The sequence below is a fragment of the Orcinus orca genome, chromosome 4 (assembly GCF_937001465.1).
Source record: "Orcinus orca chromosome 4, mOrcOrc1.1, whole genome shotgun sequence".
Classification (NCBI taxonomy): Eukaryota; Metazoa; Chordata; class Mammalia; order Artiodactyla; family Delphinidae; genus Orcinus; species Orcinus orca.
In genome coordinates this window covers 8,636,000-8,652,563 of record NC_064562.1, presented here as the reverse complement: position 1 = coordinate 8,652,563, position 16,564 = coordinate 8,636,000, and the positions used below count along the sequence as shown (strand labels likewise).

Genomic DNA, 16,564 nt, shown 5'->3' with positions numbered 1-16,564 from the left:
TGGATGCTCTGTCCATTGGTGAAAGTGGGGTGTTAAAGTCCCCTACTATGAATGTGTTACTGTCGATTTCCCCTTTTATGGCTGTCAGTATTTGCCTTATGTATTGAGGTGCTCCTATGTTGGGTGCATAAATATTTACAATTGTTATATCTTCTTCTTGGATCGATCCCTTGATCATTATGTAGTGTCCTTCTTTGTCTCTTCTAATAGTCTTTGTTTTAAAGTCTATTTTGTCTGATATGAGAATTGCTACTCCAGCTTTCTTTTGGTTTCCATTTGCATGAAATACCTTTTTCCATCCCCTTACTTTCAGTCTGTATGTGTCTCTAGGTCTGAAGTGGGTCTCTTGTAGACAGCAAATATATGCGTCTTGTTTTTGTATCCATTCAGCCAATGTGTCTTTTGGTGGGAGCATTTAGTCCATTTACATTTAAGGTAATTATCGATATGTGTGTTCCCATTCCCATTTTCTTAATTGTTTTGGGTTCGTTATTGTAGGTCTTTTCCTTTTTTTGTGTTTCTTTCCTAGAGAAGTTCCTTTAGCAGTTGTTGTAGAGCTGGTTTGGTGGTGCTGAACTCTCTCAGCTTTTGCTTGTCTGTAAAGGTTTTAATTTCTCCATCAAATCTGAATGAGATCCTTGCTGGGTAGAGTAATCTTGGTTGCAGGTTTTTCTCCTTCAACACTTTCAATATGTCCTGCCACTCCCTTCTGGCTTGCAGAGTTTCTGCTGAAAGATCAGCTGTTAACCTTATGGGGATTCCCTTGTGTGTTATTTGTTGTTTTTCCCTTGCTGCTTTTAATATGTTTTCTTTGTATTTAATTTTTGACAGTTTGATTAATATGTGTCTTGGCGTATTTCTCCTTGGATTTATCCTGTATGGGACTCTCTGTGCTTCCTGGACTTGATTAACTATTTCCTTTCCCATATTAGGGAAGTTTTCAACTATAATCTCTTCAAATATTTTCTCAGTCCCTTTCTTTTTCTCTTCTTCTTCTGGAACCCCTATAATTCGAATGTTGGTGCGTTTAATGTTGTCCCAGAGGTCTCTGAGACTGTCCTCAGTTCTTTTCATTCTTTTTTCTTTATTCTGCTCTGCAGTAGTTATTTCCACTATTTTATCTTCCAGGTCACTTATCCGTTCTTCTGCCTCAGTTATTCTGCTATTGATCCCATCTAGAGTATTTTTCATTTCATTTATTGTGTTGTTCATCATTGTTTGTTTCATCTTTAGTTCTTCTAGGTCCTTGTTAACTGATTCTTGCATTTTGTCTATTCTATTTCCAAGATTTTGGATCATCTTTACTATCATTATTCTGAATTCTTTTTCAGGTAGACTGCCTATTTCCTCTTCATTTGTTAGGTCTGGTGGGTTTTTATCTTGCTCCTTCATCTGCTGTGTGTTTTTCTGTCTTTTCATTTTGCTTATCTTACTGTGTTTGGGGTCTCCTTTTTGCAGGCTGAAGGTTCATAGTTCCTGTTGTTTTTTGTGTCTGTCCCCAGTGGCTAAGGTTGGTTCAGTGGGTTGTGTAGGCTTCCTGGTGGAGGGGACTAGTGTCTGTGTTCTGGTGGATGAGGCTGGACCTTGTCTTTCTGGTGGGCAGGACCACGTCTGGTGGTGTGTTTTGGGGTGTCTGTAGACTTATTATGATTTTGGGCAGCCTCTCTGCTAATGGGTGGGGTTGTGTTCCTGTCTTGCTAGTTTTTTGGCATAGGATGTCCAGCCCTGTAGCTTGCTGGTCGTTGAGTGAAGCTGGGTACTGGCGTTGAGATGGAGATCTCTGGGAGATTTTCGCTGTTTGATATTATGTGCAGCTGGGAGGCCTCTTGTGGACCAGTGTCCTGAAGTTGGCTCTCCCACCTCAGAGGCACAGCACTGACTCCTGGCTGCAGCACCAAGAGCCTTTCATCCACAGGGCTCCTTAATTTGGGATGATTCGTTGTCTATTCATGTATTCCACAGATGCAGGGTACATCAAGTTGATTGTGGAGCTTTAATCCGCTGCTTCTGAGGCTGCCGGGAGAGATTTCCCTTTCTCTTCTTTGTTCTCACAGTTCCCAGGGGCTCAGCTTTGGATTTGGCCCCACCTGTGCGTGTAGATCGCCGGAGGGCGTCTGTTCTTTGCTCAGACAGGACGGGCTTAAAGGAGCCGCTGATTCGGAGGCTCTGGCTCACTCAGGCCGGGGGGGTAGGGAGGGTCACGGAGTGTGGGGCGGGCCTGCGGCAGCAGAGGCAGCGTGACATTGCACCAGCGTGAGGCGGCGGCCGGCGTGACGTTGCACCAGCGTGAGGCGGCGGCCGGCGTGACGTTGCAGCAGCGTGAGGCGCCGGCCGGCGTGACGTTGCAGCAGCCTGAGGCGCGCGTGCGTTCTCCTGGGGGAGTTGTCCCTGGATCCCGGGACCCTGGCAGCGGCGGGCTGCACAGGCTCCCCGGAAGGGGGTGTGGAGAGTGACCTGTGTTCGCACACAGGCTTCTTGGTGGCGGCAGCAGCAGCCTTAGCGTCTCATGCCCGTCTCTGGGGTCCACGCTTTTAGCCGCGGCTCGCGCCCGTCTCTGGAGCTCTCTTAAGCAGCGCTCTTAATCCCCTCTCCTCGTGCACCAGGAAACAAAGAGGTAAGAAAAAGTCTCTTGCCTCTTCGGCAGCTCCAGACTTTTCCCCGGACTCCCTCCCGGCTAGCCGTGGCGCACTAACGCCCTGCAGGCTGTGTTCACGCCGCCAACCTCAGTCCTCTCCCGGCGCTCCGACAGAAGCCGGAGCCTCAGCTCCCAGCCCCGCCCGCCCCGGCGGGCGAGCAGACAAGCCTCTCGGCTGGTGAGTGCCGGTCGGCCCGATCCTCTGCACTGGAATCTGTCCGCTTTGCCTTCCGCACCCCTGTGGCTGCGCTCTCCTTCGCGGCTCCCAAGCTCCCCACTCCACCACCCGAAGTCTCCGCCCGCGAAGGGGCTTCCTAGTGTGTGGACACTTTTCCTCCTTCACAGCTCTCTTCCGCTGGTGCAGGACCCGTCCCTATCCTTTTGTCTCTGTTTAGTTTTTTCTTTTGCCCTAACCAGGTACGTGGGGGGTTCCTTGCCTTTTGGGAGGTCTGAGGTCTTCTGCCAGCGTTCAGTAGGTGCTCCGTAGGAGTTGTTCCACGCGTAGATGTATTTCTGGTGTATCTGTGGGGAGGAAGGTGATCTCCGCGTCTTACTCTTTCGCCATCTTCCCGGAAGTCCTGAGATAGCCATTGTTGAACAGCCTTTTCCATGGATACAGCAGCTTCCATCAGAGCAATAGTTTTCTATTCAAAAGTTTCATTCCCTTTGTCAAAATCTACCATGCAATTTAATGAAGATTTGTAGTTACAACTATAGATGTTATCCCGTCCAAAGTAGTCTCCCAATGAGGTGTTAACACCTGAGAAGTTGCCACAAAGGAATAGTACAGAAGGTGTCCCCAGTGGTGTTGACAATGGGCAAGAACTTGTCTGACTGCAAATTGGAAATAAAGGGTCAGCATTTGTAAGGGTTGGAGGGAGAGGAAGACTGACATCAGGACTCAGGAAGTCCTCTGTTGGGCACTTCTAGTAATTAGGGGGAAAGTACCTTAAGTCATGGAAGTTCATTCCCTTCAGTTTTCTTGGGCATCATGTACTTAAGAATATCTGATAAGAGGCTGGTTTTATCTAGGTTGGACATAGTCCTTTAAACAATTTTTGTCTAGTATGTATAATCCCCTGGTTACAGATTATGGGCATCTAACCTTCATCCAAAGATAGATTACAGTGACCAGCATCAGAAACAAGTTTAGAATATCTTCTTAATAACTCAGTTAAGCTTTACAATAATATAACATAGCAAGAAAGAACTATTTGAAAAGTAAGTTTTAGACAGTAGGTACTGACCTCAATTAGCAAAACTAACATTTAATATCATCTATTAAAACGTAATTTCTTTTTCTCTAAAATTACCCTTGATCTTACCAAACATAGCCAAATTAAGATTAATTTGTTTAAAAAATAAGTCAGGTTAATTGATCACACAGGCTTGTATAATTTGTCCAATAAAGTGGTTGCCTTGATTACTAAAAATTGTAGAAAGTATACTCCAAGTGAAAAACATATTTTTAACCTTTCTTTTTTTCACTATGAAGGCATCAGTCTTGTAGCCAAGAAAGGCTTTAACCCATTAAATAGAAAATGAGGCTTGCCAGGAAGCTGGGAAGATCCAAGTGACCATCTTAGATTTCTCATAGCCCTGACTGTTTAATTTATGCTATTGTTTACACATTTTATTTTCTCTCATTTAGGAGCAGACCGTAACCATACTACAAGGACATCAGGATGGCAAAAGTCTTGACAATAGGGGTGAGTTTTCTTTCTGACAATTTACAACAAATATAAACTTATTGACTTTTAGTAAAGCCAGGTACAATAAAGTATTATACTTAATGTTGATGACTCTAAAGACATGTCTGTGTTATAAAGCAGAAACTAACACACCATTGTAAAGCAATTATACTGCAATAAAGATGTTAAAAAAATTGAAGTAAAAAGAAAAAAAGTCATTTCTGTATTAATTAACAAACCTTAATAGTTAAGTTTACAGGCTTGAGTTGAAACAGGGATAGACATAGAACGTAGGAGAAAAGTCTCAGAATTAAGAAGGAGCGTATAGTTTGCTAAATCCTGTCAGAAGCAACCCAGACAGTTAAATTTCTTCCTTTTCACATAACATTTCGTTTGTCTCCTGCACCAGCAATAAGATCCCTTCCTCATCTCTAAACATCCACACCACCTTTCTGTGGCAACCCACGTTGATTGCCACCATTCCTCTGGTTCCCTGTCTTTAGACATCCATACCATCATTCCTCTGGTCTGTACCTAGGTACCCAATCAGAGCCCCAAAGCATTTGGGGTTGATCAGCCTGTCTAAAATGGGCAGTCATCGACTGAGTGTCCTCTCCAGAGCTCCTGGCTTGTGGAGTCCCATGGCCCTATTAGGACCTGACCCCTGACCTTCTTATTTACCATGTCTCATCTGGGTTGCCAGCTGAAACTGTTAAAACATGTCTCAGGGGGCTCTGAGGAACTCCTGTTCTTTATGTCTCAGTGAAGAAAGAATTCAGTGAGAGGCCAGTGATAGATAAAAAGTGATTTATTAGGGGCTTCCCTGGTGGCACAGTGGTTGCGAGTCTGCCTGCCGACACGGGTTCGTGCCCCGGTCCGGGAAGATCCCACATGCCGCAGAGCGGCTGGGCCCGTGAGCCATGGCCGCTGAGCCTGCGCATCCGGAGCCTGTGCTCCGCAACGGGAGGGGCCCCAGCAGTGAGAGGCCCGTGTACCACACACACACACAAAAAACTGATTTATTAGAATAGGACACCTAGGAGGCTTACAGGCAGGCGAGTGAGAAGGTGCCTCACCCTGAGAACTTAGTGGGCTACACTTTTTATAATCAAGGAAAAGTGGGGAGGGGACACTTCTTCCTCATTCTTGGGTAGACATCAAGCTTCCATCATCAGCTTCTCCTCCACGTCAGGTGGGGGAGTTTTCTTGTCCCTCCATGATCAAGGTGGGACTGTCATGGTGCAGTGGAAATGAGCAAAAAGGCATTAACATATACTAAAGATGGTTAATCATCTTGGATTTCAGTGTAATGTCACCTTTTCCTTATATTTTTGTTTTTACTATGTGCAGAGGAGCATGTCCTAGGAATTGTTAACTTTCTGAGCTCACTGGGCAGGATGTGGGTCTCAAGCCACTATTATTATATCGTTTTGAGGCGTGTCTCATGTTTCTGTTGCATGGTTTTGTTTCTAAGCAAGCCTCCTTGGCTTTGTGGTTAAGCAAACCTGCCTTCTTGAGTGATCATCAACTTACAGGAGTCTTCCCATACTTTTTCTCTACTAACAATCCCCTAGTGAGATTAACTATCTAATCACCTACTTTGTCCCTTTACTCTGTATCACTTGTGGGGTTTTAAGTCTCTCTTTACTCCTAGATGCGATTGTAAGCTCTACAAGGGCAAGAATCCCGGTGTGTGGTTTCATGCTTTTGCTCATCACTTGGCAAAATGTCTGGCACACGGTAGAGTTTTGCAGTGGAGGGAAAACTTTTCTCTTCCCTTCTAAATTCTTCTGGCTGGTCTAATAATTAAATTGACATGAGGTAGATGAATAGGAGATAATCAAATTTTAATTTCACACATATGGGAGTTTACAGAAATATGAGACTCAAAGAAATGACTAAAGCAGGCAGCTTCTATTCCTTTTAGACAAAGAAGCGATAAATTTGTGAAGAATTGACAAGACAAAGAGACTTAGGTTTGGGTACTAATTAGTGGGGAAACTAAGCAGAGCTTGTTTACATAACCTCTGGTTCCTGAATTCCCTGTTTCTGGCAATAAAGATGTGTCTCTACTTCCTGATCAGAGAGGGTACCTTTCACATGGGAGATTTAGCATTGCTTTGAGGAGGGTCAGAGTGTCTTTCTTGCATTGGCTGTTTCTCAAGTAACTTTACTTCAGAATAATCAATATGCCAAAGTGACATTTTGGGGGCAACCCCCCCGATTGCATCAATTTCCATAAATATAGGTTGAATAAATAAATGAATGAATGAACAAAATTTTTAAGATTTCTTACAGAATAAAAATGGCAAAAACTCCCTGTAATTCTTTTTTAGAGAAAGGAAATCAAGATGTTAATATCTGCCTAGTTGCCCAGTCTTTTAAAAATTAAAACCATAGTTTTTATGGTAATTATAAACATTTTTTGGTAATTATAAACATTGTAATTACGATTTGGCACTAATCATAATCACATAATCATAATGCCTAATTATGATTTGACATTAAAATAAAATGTTATGGAGAAAAGGAAAAAAACAGACCAGCGAGGCCTAATTTGAATTATTTTGATAACTACTGATATTTCTTTTTACAACTCACATCAGAACAATGATTATTGGTGAAAAACAGTATAGGAGTAAACTGTTATCATTTGTATAAATGTAGATAGAATTTTCACAAGACCCTTTTGTTAGAAATCAATGCACAACTGCCTCCCTCCTCTCTCCTCCCCCCCGTAAAAGGCATTTTTTTTTTTTTTGCGGTACACAGGCCTCTCACTGTTGTGGCCTCTCCCATTGCGGAGCACAGGCTCCAGACGCGCAGGCTCAGGGGCCATGGCTCACGGGCCTAGCCGCTCCGCGGCATGTGGGATCTTCCCGGACCGGGGCACGAACCCGTGTCCTCTGCATTGGCAGGCGGACTCTTGACCACTGCGCCACCAGGGAAGCCCCGTAAAAGGCATTTTAACACAAGGTCCAAGAGGGTGAACTCTGGAGCCAGGCTGCCTGAACCCACACCTCAGCTCTGTACCTTCCAGGTCATAACTCTCTGGGCAAGCTGCACAGCCCTCATCAGCTCAGTTTCTCACTTGGAAAATAGAGATGATAATGTACCTACACCTAGTGTTATTTACTATTTCTAGAGGTCTTGAACAGTGCTCAGTCTTCTCCTGCCTCCTCAATTCCCATTCCTTCCTTCCTTCCTACCTACATTTCTCTTTCTTTCTTTTTCTTTCTTTCTTTCTTTCTTTCTTTCTTTCTTTCTTTCTTTCTTTCTTTCTTTCTTTCTTCTTTTCTTTTCTTTCTTTTCTTCTTTCTTTCTTTCTCTTTCAAAGTGGTAGCCCCTTAATTGCTGCTTCTTTCTATAATAATTTCCTAATCTACTTTATATTAATCTGAAACATATGAAATGTGTTCATGGTTGAAGGGAAGCAGAAAATGCCATCCCAAAATATGCCTCCTGGGCAAAAGGATTATTTTAAGCTGATTATTTTTAACAAATAGCAGACAGAGGAAATGCTCTGAAAACTGAGTAGACCTTTTGTGAGGGGTATTTACATTTATAAGGGCAATCTCCATTTGTAGGGTGTCTCCCTCTCTGTACCAGGAAGAGGAGGATGACTAAATCTCTAGAAACTCTTATCAATGGAGAAGGCAAGGACTTAAATCTGCATAACAACCTTTCCCTTGTTTACTGTGCTTTCCTTGGTCATCTGCTATAACTGGACTCCTCGCTCACAGCATCCTCTTTTGTCTTTAGCTGAAGATCATATTTAAGGTGGTAGCTTGGGCCGTTTCAGGGAGTTATTTAGTTCTCCTGGGTATCACCCACATATACGGGAGGCGTACATGTTATTAAACTTCTGGGTTTTTTTTTTCTCTCTTGTTAATCTGTCTTTTTATTACAGAGGGGTATCAGCCAAGAACCTAGAAGTGTAGAGGGGAAAATATTTTTCCTTCTCTACAATGTTTTTGTTTTTTTTTTTTGCGGTACGCGGGCCTCTCACTGCTGTGGCCTCTCCCGCTGTGGAGCACAGGCTCTGGACGCGCAGGCTCAGCGGCCATGGCTCACGGGCCCAGCCGCTCCGCGGCATGTGGGATCTTCCCGGACCAGGGCACGAATCCATGTCCCCTGCATCAGCAGGCGGACTGTCAACCACTGCGCCACCAGGGAAGCCCTCTCTTGCTGTTTTTAAGAGTCTTTAACTTTAGTTTTTACTATTTTAATTATCATATGTCTCAGTGTGAACCTCTTTAAGTTCCTCTTTGTGGCACACTGTGATTTCTATGACTGTATGTCTGTTTTCTTTCTCAGGTAAGGAAGGGTTTCAGATATTATTTCTTCAAATAAGTTCTTTGTGACTTTCTCTCTCTCTTCTCCTTCTGGGACCCCTATATAGTGCAAATGTTAGTATGCTAATGTTGTCCCAGAGGTTGCTTAAAATATCCTCATTTTTTACAAATTCTTTTTTTTTCTTTTTTCTGCTCCACTTCAATGATTTCCCCCCACCGTGCCTTCCAGTTTGCTGATCTATTCCTCTGTATCATCTAATCTACTATTGATTCCTTCTAGTGTATTTAAATTTTAGTTATCATTTTCTTCAGCTCCATTTGGTTCTTCTTTATATTTTCTAACTCTTTGTTAAAATTCTCCCTGTGTTCATTCATTCTTCTCCTAAGTTTGTTGAGTCTCTTTATAATCCTTACCTTGGACTCTTTATTGAGTAAATTGCTTATCTCCACTTCATTTAGTTCTTTTTCTGAGGTTTTGTCTTGTTTCTTCATTTGGAACCGATTTCTCTCTCCTCATTTTGCCTAATTCTTTGTGTTTATTTTTTATGTATTAGGTAGATTAGTTATATTTCCTGAACTTTGAGAAGTGGCCTTATGAGGTAGATATCCTATGAGACCCAACAGCTCACTCCCCTCTGTTCACCAGATGTATATACTGTGGAGGTGTCCTCTCTGTGGGCTGTGTGCACCCTTCTGTTGTGATGGGGCCAATTATTGCGAGTGTGCTGGTATGTTGTGCTGGCCCCCAGTCCAGAGGGCTGCCAGGCCATGCCTCATGTGGCTGCATGGCCCAAGGGATCCCAAGGCTGTGGCCAGTCTGCTGATGTCTTGGGCCATCTCCTCCATGGGCTCCATTGGCTGGGGGGTATGGGCCAAGTCTGGTGGTGCCCCACTGTTGGGCAGGATTGGGCCCACAGGCAGCTGGCTATGGGTCTTGGGACAGGGGCAGGACTGGTGCTGGCTTGCTGGTGGGTGGGGCCTCTGGCCTTAGGGCCTGAAGGGGTTCAGAGTTGGTGCTGGCCTGCTGATGGGCTGGTAAGTCCCATACACTAACTGCATAGAGGGAGGACTCTAACAGGGCACTTGCCACCACTGACGTCCTCGTTGCAGATGAGCTCCCCAACGTGTGTCCCATCATCATTCATATCCCTAGGAGCAGTCTGAGTTGTCACCTGCCTCTCCAGAAGGCTCTCCAAAATCGGCAAGCGGGTCTGACCCAGGCTCCTTTCAAATTACTGTCTTGTCTCTGCACTGGAATTTGGAGCATGTGAGATTTTGCACACTCCCTTTAAAAGTGAAGTCTCTTTTTCCCACAACCCTCTGACTCTCCCGTATGTAAGCCCCACTGCCTTCAAAGGCAGACATTCCGGGGTCTAGATGGGTTTTTGTTTTGTTTTGTATTTTTTGTTTTTGTTTTTGTTTTTTGCTACAAGCCCCCTGTGATGGGGATTCTGATATGGGAGCTTGGGCCCCTCACTCCTTGGAGAGATCCTCTGAAATTGTGATTATCTTCTTGGTTTTGGGTCACCTCTCCCAGAGTTTTGTTAGATACCTCCTCTTTACTCCTCTTATCTATCTTGTGGTGGTTCCTTCCTTATATATTTAATAGTGGAAAATCTTATCTGGTAGTCTTCAGGTTGTTTTCATAGCTAGTTACTCTGTATATAGTTGTAATTTTGGTGTGCCCACGGGAAGAGGTGAACTTGGGGTGTTCCTGCCATACCATATTGGTCACACCTCTTATGCACCTCTTTTACATTCTGTTATTGATTATAACAAACAAATTCAATAACTAATTTTACATTATGTCTTCTTTTATTGGGCTTTTGTCTCCCTGAATATCCAGCATTATTCAAAATCAGGTTCACTCTTGTCACCAAACTAATTTGTAAAAATTTAAAATACAACATTAAATATATTTTTTCTTTTCAATCTACTCTTCTGCAAATAGTAACTCCACTATGCCACTAACTGTGACACAAAGCGGTAGATTTTTACTAGATTTTAGCATAATAATTTATACATTAGCATTATGAATTTAATTGTAGCAGAAGTCTAAAACCATTAGTAACATGCATTCATTACTACTTCAGAGAAACTGTAATCCAGTCTTTCCCAAACTCTATCCTTCATGGAGAACCATATACAAAATAAGTGAGGTAAATTGTGAGTACAACATTGAGAACAACTATCTACCAACGAATTGGATAACCTAGAAGAAATGAATAAAATTCCTAGAAACAAGAATTGTTTCTACCAGGACTGAATCATGAAGAAATTAAAGATTTGAACATATCAGTAATGTGTAAAGGTGTTAATCAGTAATCAAAAGCTCCCAACAAAGAAAAATACAGGACCAGATGGCTTCAGAGGGTAAAATCTACCATATACTTATACAATAATTGATGCCAATTCTTCTCAAATGCCTCCAAAAACTTGAAAAAGAAGGAACTGTCCCAAACTCAATTTATGAAGCCACTGTCACTCTGATATCAAGGCCAGACAAAGACACTGCAAGAAAACAAAACTGTAGGCCAATATCCCTGATGAACATAGATGTAAAAATCCTCAATAAAAGACTAGCAAACAAAATTTAACAGCACATTAGAAGGACTGTACACCAAGACCAAGTGAAGTTTATCCCTCAGAGGAAATAGTGGTTCAACCTATGCAAGTCAGTAATGTGATATAGCAACACTAACCAAATAAAGGACATTAGCAACTCCATAGATGCAGAAAAATTTTTTGACAAAACTCAACACAGTTTCATGATAAAAACTTTCTACAGAGTTCCTGCCTGCAAGCTGTCGGAGCCTGAGCTTCAGGAAAAGATTAAAGGTTAGATTGTAAGAAAAGGAAATAGAAGCCATGTTTCGAAGACCTGTAGTGCAGGTCCTTCATCAGTTTGTGAGACATGAGTCTGAAATAGCTGGCAGTTTGGTTCTCGAAAGATCTCTGAATCGTGTGCAGTTACTTGGTCGAGTAGGTCAGGACCCTGTCATGAGACAGGTAGAAGGAAAAAACCCAGTCACAATATTTTCTCTAGCAACAAATGAGATGTGGCGATCAGGGGAAAATGAAACACACCAAATAGGTGATGTCAGTCAAAAGACAACGTGGCACAGAATTTCAGTATTCCGACCAGGCCTGAGAGATGTGGCATATCAGTATGTGAAAAAGGGGTCTCGAATTTATGTGGAAGGGAAAGTAGACTATGGTGAATATATGGATAAAAATAATGTGAGACGACAAGCAACAACAATTATAGCTGATAACATCATATTTCTGAGTGACCAGACGAAAGAGAAGGCATAGAATGGACGATTCTTCTTTGGCCATTGTTTGGTACAGTCTCGTTTCCAAATCTTGATAGTCTTTATAGTTTCTGAAGACAAGAATTAAAATACTCTATGTAAAAAAAAAAAAAAAAAAAAAAAAAACTTTCTACAAATGGAAGAAATTTGTCTTAACACAACAAAGACTATATGTGAAAAGACCACAGTTATTATCATAATCAATAGTGAAAAAGTGAAAAATTTTTTCTTAGACCAGGGATAAGGCAAGAATTTCCACTTTTCCCCCTTCCATTCAACATAGTACTAGAAGTCTAAGATCAATTAAGCAAGAAAAATGAATAAAACGATGATGGAAAAACTTGAAGAAGACACAAATAAATGGAAATACATTCTGTGTTCATGGATTAGAAAATTTAATATTGTTAAGGTGTTATACTATACAAGGTGGTCAACAGATTCAATGCAATCCCTCTCGAAGCACTGGTGACGCTCTTTACAGAAATAATAATAACTATTCTAAAATTCATATAAAACCATGAAAGACACTGAGTAGTGAAAGCAATCTTGAGCAAGAAGAACAAAACTGGAAATATCACGCTTCTTGATTTCAAAATATAGTATATCACAACTATAATCAAAATAATATGGTACTGGCATAAAAACAGACATATAGCCCAATGGAACAGAATGGAGAGGCCAAAGATAAACGGTCAGCTGATCTTGGACAAGGTTGCCAAAAATACGCAATGGAGAAAGGACAGTCTCTTTAACAAATGATGCTGGGAAAAAATTGATATCTGTTTGCAGAAAATGAAATTGGACTCTTATCTTACAGCATGCACACAAATAAACTCAGAATGGATTAAATATTTAAACATAGGGCCTGGAATTGTAAAACTTTTAGAAGAAAACATAGGGAAAAACTTCATAACATTGGTCTTGGAAATAATTTCTTAGATATGACATCAAAAGGATAGGCCAAAAAGCAAAAATACAAAAGACAAGTGGGACTGCATCAGACTAAAAAGTTTCTTCACGGCAAAGGAAACCATCAAAGAGTGAAAAGATAATCTATAGAATAAGAGAAAGTATTTGCACATCATCTATCTGATAATGGATTCATATCCAAAATTTATAAGGAACTCCTATAACTCAATAACAAAAAAATAACCAAATTTTTAAAAATTGGCAAAGGTCTTGAACAGACATTTCTCCAAGGAAGAATCAACAGGGGAAAATTAAATCAGTCACAATAATACATCACACCTGTTAGGAAGGCTATTATCAAAAAAACCCCACAAAACCCAAAAGATGTTATCTTGACAACACTTATTAGTGTTGTCAAGGATGTGGAGAAACTAGTTCCTTGTACACTGTTGGTGGGAATGTAAAATGGTACAGCCACTATGGAAAACAGTATGACAGTTCCTCAAAAATTTAAAAACTGAATTAACATAAGATCTAGCAATCCCACAGAAGTATACATCCAAAATAATTAAAATCCGGACCTTCAAGAGATATATGCACTCTCATATTCATTGCAGCATTATTCATAATTTCAAAACTATTGAAACAGTCTAAATATCCATCCACAGATCAATGAATAAAGAAAATGTGATTTATACATACATCAGTCAGCCTTAAAAGACAAATAAATCCTGCCATACATGACAACATATATGCAAGTGGAGGACATTATGCTAAGTGAAATAATCCAGTCACAGAAGGACAAATACTGCATGATTCTCCTCATATAAATTATCTCAAACAGTCAAGCCCATAGAAACAAAGAATAGGATGATGGTTGCCAGAAGCAGCATGGAGGGGAAATGGGGAGTTGCCATTTAACTGGTATAATATTTCAGTATGTAAGATACATAAGTTCTAGAGATCTGCTGTATAACCATGTACTTATGCATAACAATACTGTGTATTTAAAATTTTGTTATGAGGGTAGATCTAATGTTTCGTGTTCTTTACCATAATTTTATTTTTAAATCTACGGGAAAAAAAGTAGAAACCACTAGTCTGTGATTTGATTATAAAAGTAGAAACCAGTAAACATTAGTACACATTCATTAATTTTAGAGTCTAAAATTTAGAAATTTTAAAATTTTGTTTTCTTCTGGGTTCAATGCCCTATTCCTCGCAAAGAATCCTTCTAGTATTACTTCAAGTGGATTTTCCTTTTCCATACTCCATCAGTTATTTTCAGAATATATTCCAGTTTTTCTAAATTCTCAATTACTTTATCTATTTTATTTATTCTTTACCTGTGTTTTGGACAATCGTCTGTTTACCTTCTCCACCGTGGAGGGCTTTGTTTCTGCAGGACTGCTGCATAGATATATGTGTGTAGGGGTAAACTTCATTGGATTAGATGCACTGTTTCTTGGATTACAAACGTTTCTTAGTTAACTTCCTCATAACCAGAAGTAATTTACTAAGGAATGGTTTGTGCAAAATAAGCTTATCTTAGCATGTTGAAAAAAGCTTTTTTTCATTTTTTACATTAATTTATCATTTTAAAACCATAAAAATGTAAAACAATCTTTCCTCAGGACACTGATTTTTAGCATTCATTGTTGTTGGTGAGAAGTCTTACATTAGTCTGGTTTCTGTTCTTTTGTAAATAAACTCTTTTATTTCTTCCTTGGAAGGATTTAAAATCTTTTCATTATTGATGTTCTGAAATTCCACAATCATATATCTTCTCTTGGTTACTTGTTTGTATGTTTATTTAGTTACTGTTCTGGGTAGACCTTTAAATATGAAGGCTTGGGTCTTTCAATTCTAGCAAATGCTTTTATATTATCTCTTTTATAGTTTCCTTATCTACATTTTCTTTATCCTTTTTCTTTAGAATTTCTAGAATTGGAAGGTGGACTATTTCATTCATGTGTGTATTTTATTTCTCATATCTTTTTTTTGTTTTTTTAAATTGGAATAAAATTGCTTTACAATGTTGTGTTAGTTTCTGCTGTACAATGAAGTGAATCAGCTATATGTATACATGTATCCCCTCCCTCTTGGACCTCCCTCCCACCACCCCCATCCCACCCATCTAGGTCATATATCTTTTGAATTTAATCAATCAAGAAATGTTCAGGCATAAGTATTTTGACTACTTGTACACTGCATTTCTTTTTTATCTTCAGTCTTGCTTTGGATTTATATTAACCTCTGCAATCATCATTTTAATCTCAGAAATTTTTCCTTTTTCACTGAACAAACGTGCTGTTCTTGTTCTATGTATGCAATGTCATTAAATGAGTCTGAGGTACTAATTCTTTTTTTAATTTTCTCTTCCTTGAATTATCCTTGTCTCCTTCAGTCTTTTTTTTTTCAGTTTGAAATTTCTCTTTTATGTCCAAAGCACTTAAATATTGGATACTTCTGGTTTGTCCAATGAAGGATTGAGACAAAACAAAAGGTTGATTTGAGGCTGGTGTATTGAACTTACTTTTTGATGATTAGGCATCACTTTAAGATGTTTCAGCGGTAGCTCTTTTAGCCATCTTAGAGCCTGTGGAGGCCTGCTGGGAGCAGGACTTCTAAAATGACAAATATGTCTGGAAGGCTGTGGTCCAAGGCCATTTTTTCTGGCTATAAGCTCTGTCTACGGAACAAGAGGGAGCGCACAAGTCTTCTGAAAATTGAATGTGTATATGCTCGAGATGAAACTGAATTCTGTCTAGACAAGAGACGTGCTATGTGTACAAAGAAAAGAACAACATAGTAACTCCTGGCGGAAAACCTAACAAAACCAGAATAATCTGGGGAAGGATAACTCATGCTCATGGAAAAGTGGTGTGGTTCATGACAAATTCCAAAGTAATCTTCCTGCTAAGGCCATTGGACACAGAACCCAAGTGATGCTGTACCTTCAAGGATTTAAACTTACTGAAAAGTAAATAAATAAAAATGTGGATTTGTTCTCTTGAAAATAAATAAAAAGATGTTTGACTGGTAAACTATGATGGGACACTTCCTTCTAGTTGTCAATATCGAGACCATTGCCCAGATCAAGATCCCAAGCCAGAATACACATTCAATTTCCGTTCATTCAGAGAAAAACTATTAGATTTTTGTGCTTTGGTTTCTTTGTTGAGGAGAGAGAGTTAAACAATTTGGGAGGCCATTGTGAAAGGAATATCTGTATGTGTGTTATAAATATACTTATATCTGTATATGTTAAAAGTATTTTTAATGATTTTGGGACTCATTGTTGACAACAGTATATCCAGTTCAAACAAAAATGATTGAATCAGGGCTTCCCTGGTGGCGCAGTGGTTGAGAGTCCGCCTGCCGATGCAGGGGACGCGGGTTCGTGCCCCGGTCCGGGAAGATCCCACATGCCGCGGAGCGGCTGGGCCCGTGAGCCATGGCCGCTGAGCCTGCGCGTCCGGAGCCTGTGCTCCGCGACGGGAGAGGCCACAACAGTGAGAGGCCCGCGTACCGCAAAAAAAAAAAAAAAAAAAAAAGATTGAATCATTAAGCTTTGGCTTATATGATACCAAATTAAATGGCCCTGTCCATTACATTAAATGAATAGTTAAATTAAGTATGTTTGGGCTTCCCTGGTGGCGCGGTGGTTGAGAGTCCGCCTGCTGATGCAGGGGACACGGGTTCATGCCCCGGTCTGGG

At 40.7% G+C, this 16,564-nt stretch overlaps 1 protein-coding gene and 1 pseudogene across 1 annotated transcript; both read left to right on the top strand.

Annotated features, from left to right (window-relative positions):
• Positions 1–11,414: 11,414 nt before the first annotated feature.
• On the top strand, positions 11,415–12,060 carry LOC125964209 (single-stranded DNA-binding protein, mitochondrial). The gene has a single exon (XM_049709042.1). It carries the CDS (start codon positions 11,490–11,492, stop codon positions 11,934–11,936), a length of 447 nt encoding a protein of 148 aa, XP_049564999.1. The 5' UTR covers positions 11,415–11,489; the 3' UTR covers positions 11,937–12,060.
• A 3,154-nt stretch (positions 12,061–15,214) lies between these two features.
• Positions 15,215–15,874, top strand: LOC101284056 (60S ribosomal protein L35a-like; annotated as a pseudogene).
• The last annotated feature ends 690 nt before the right edge of the window (positions 15,875–16,564 follow it).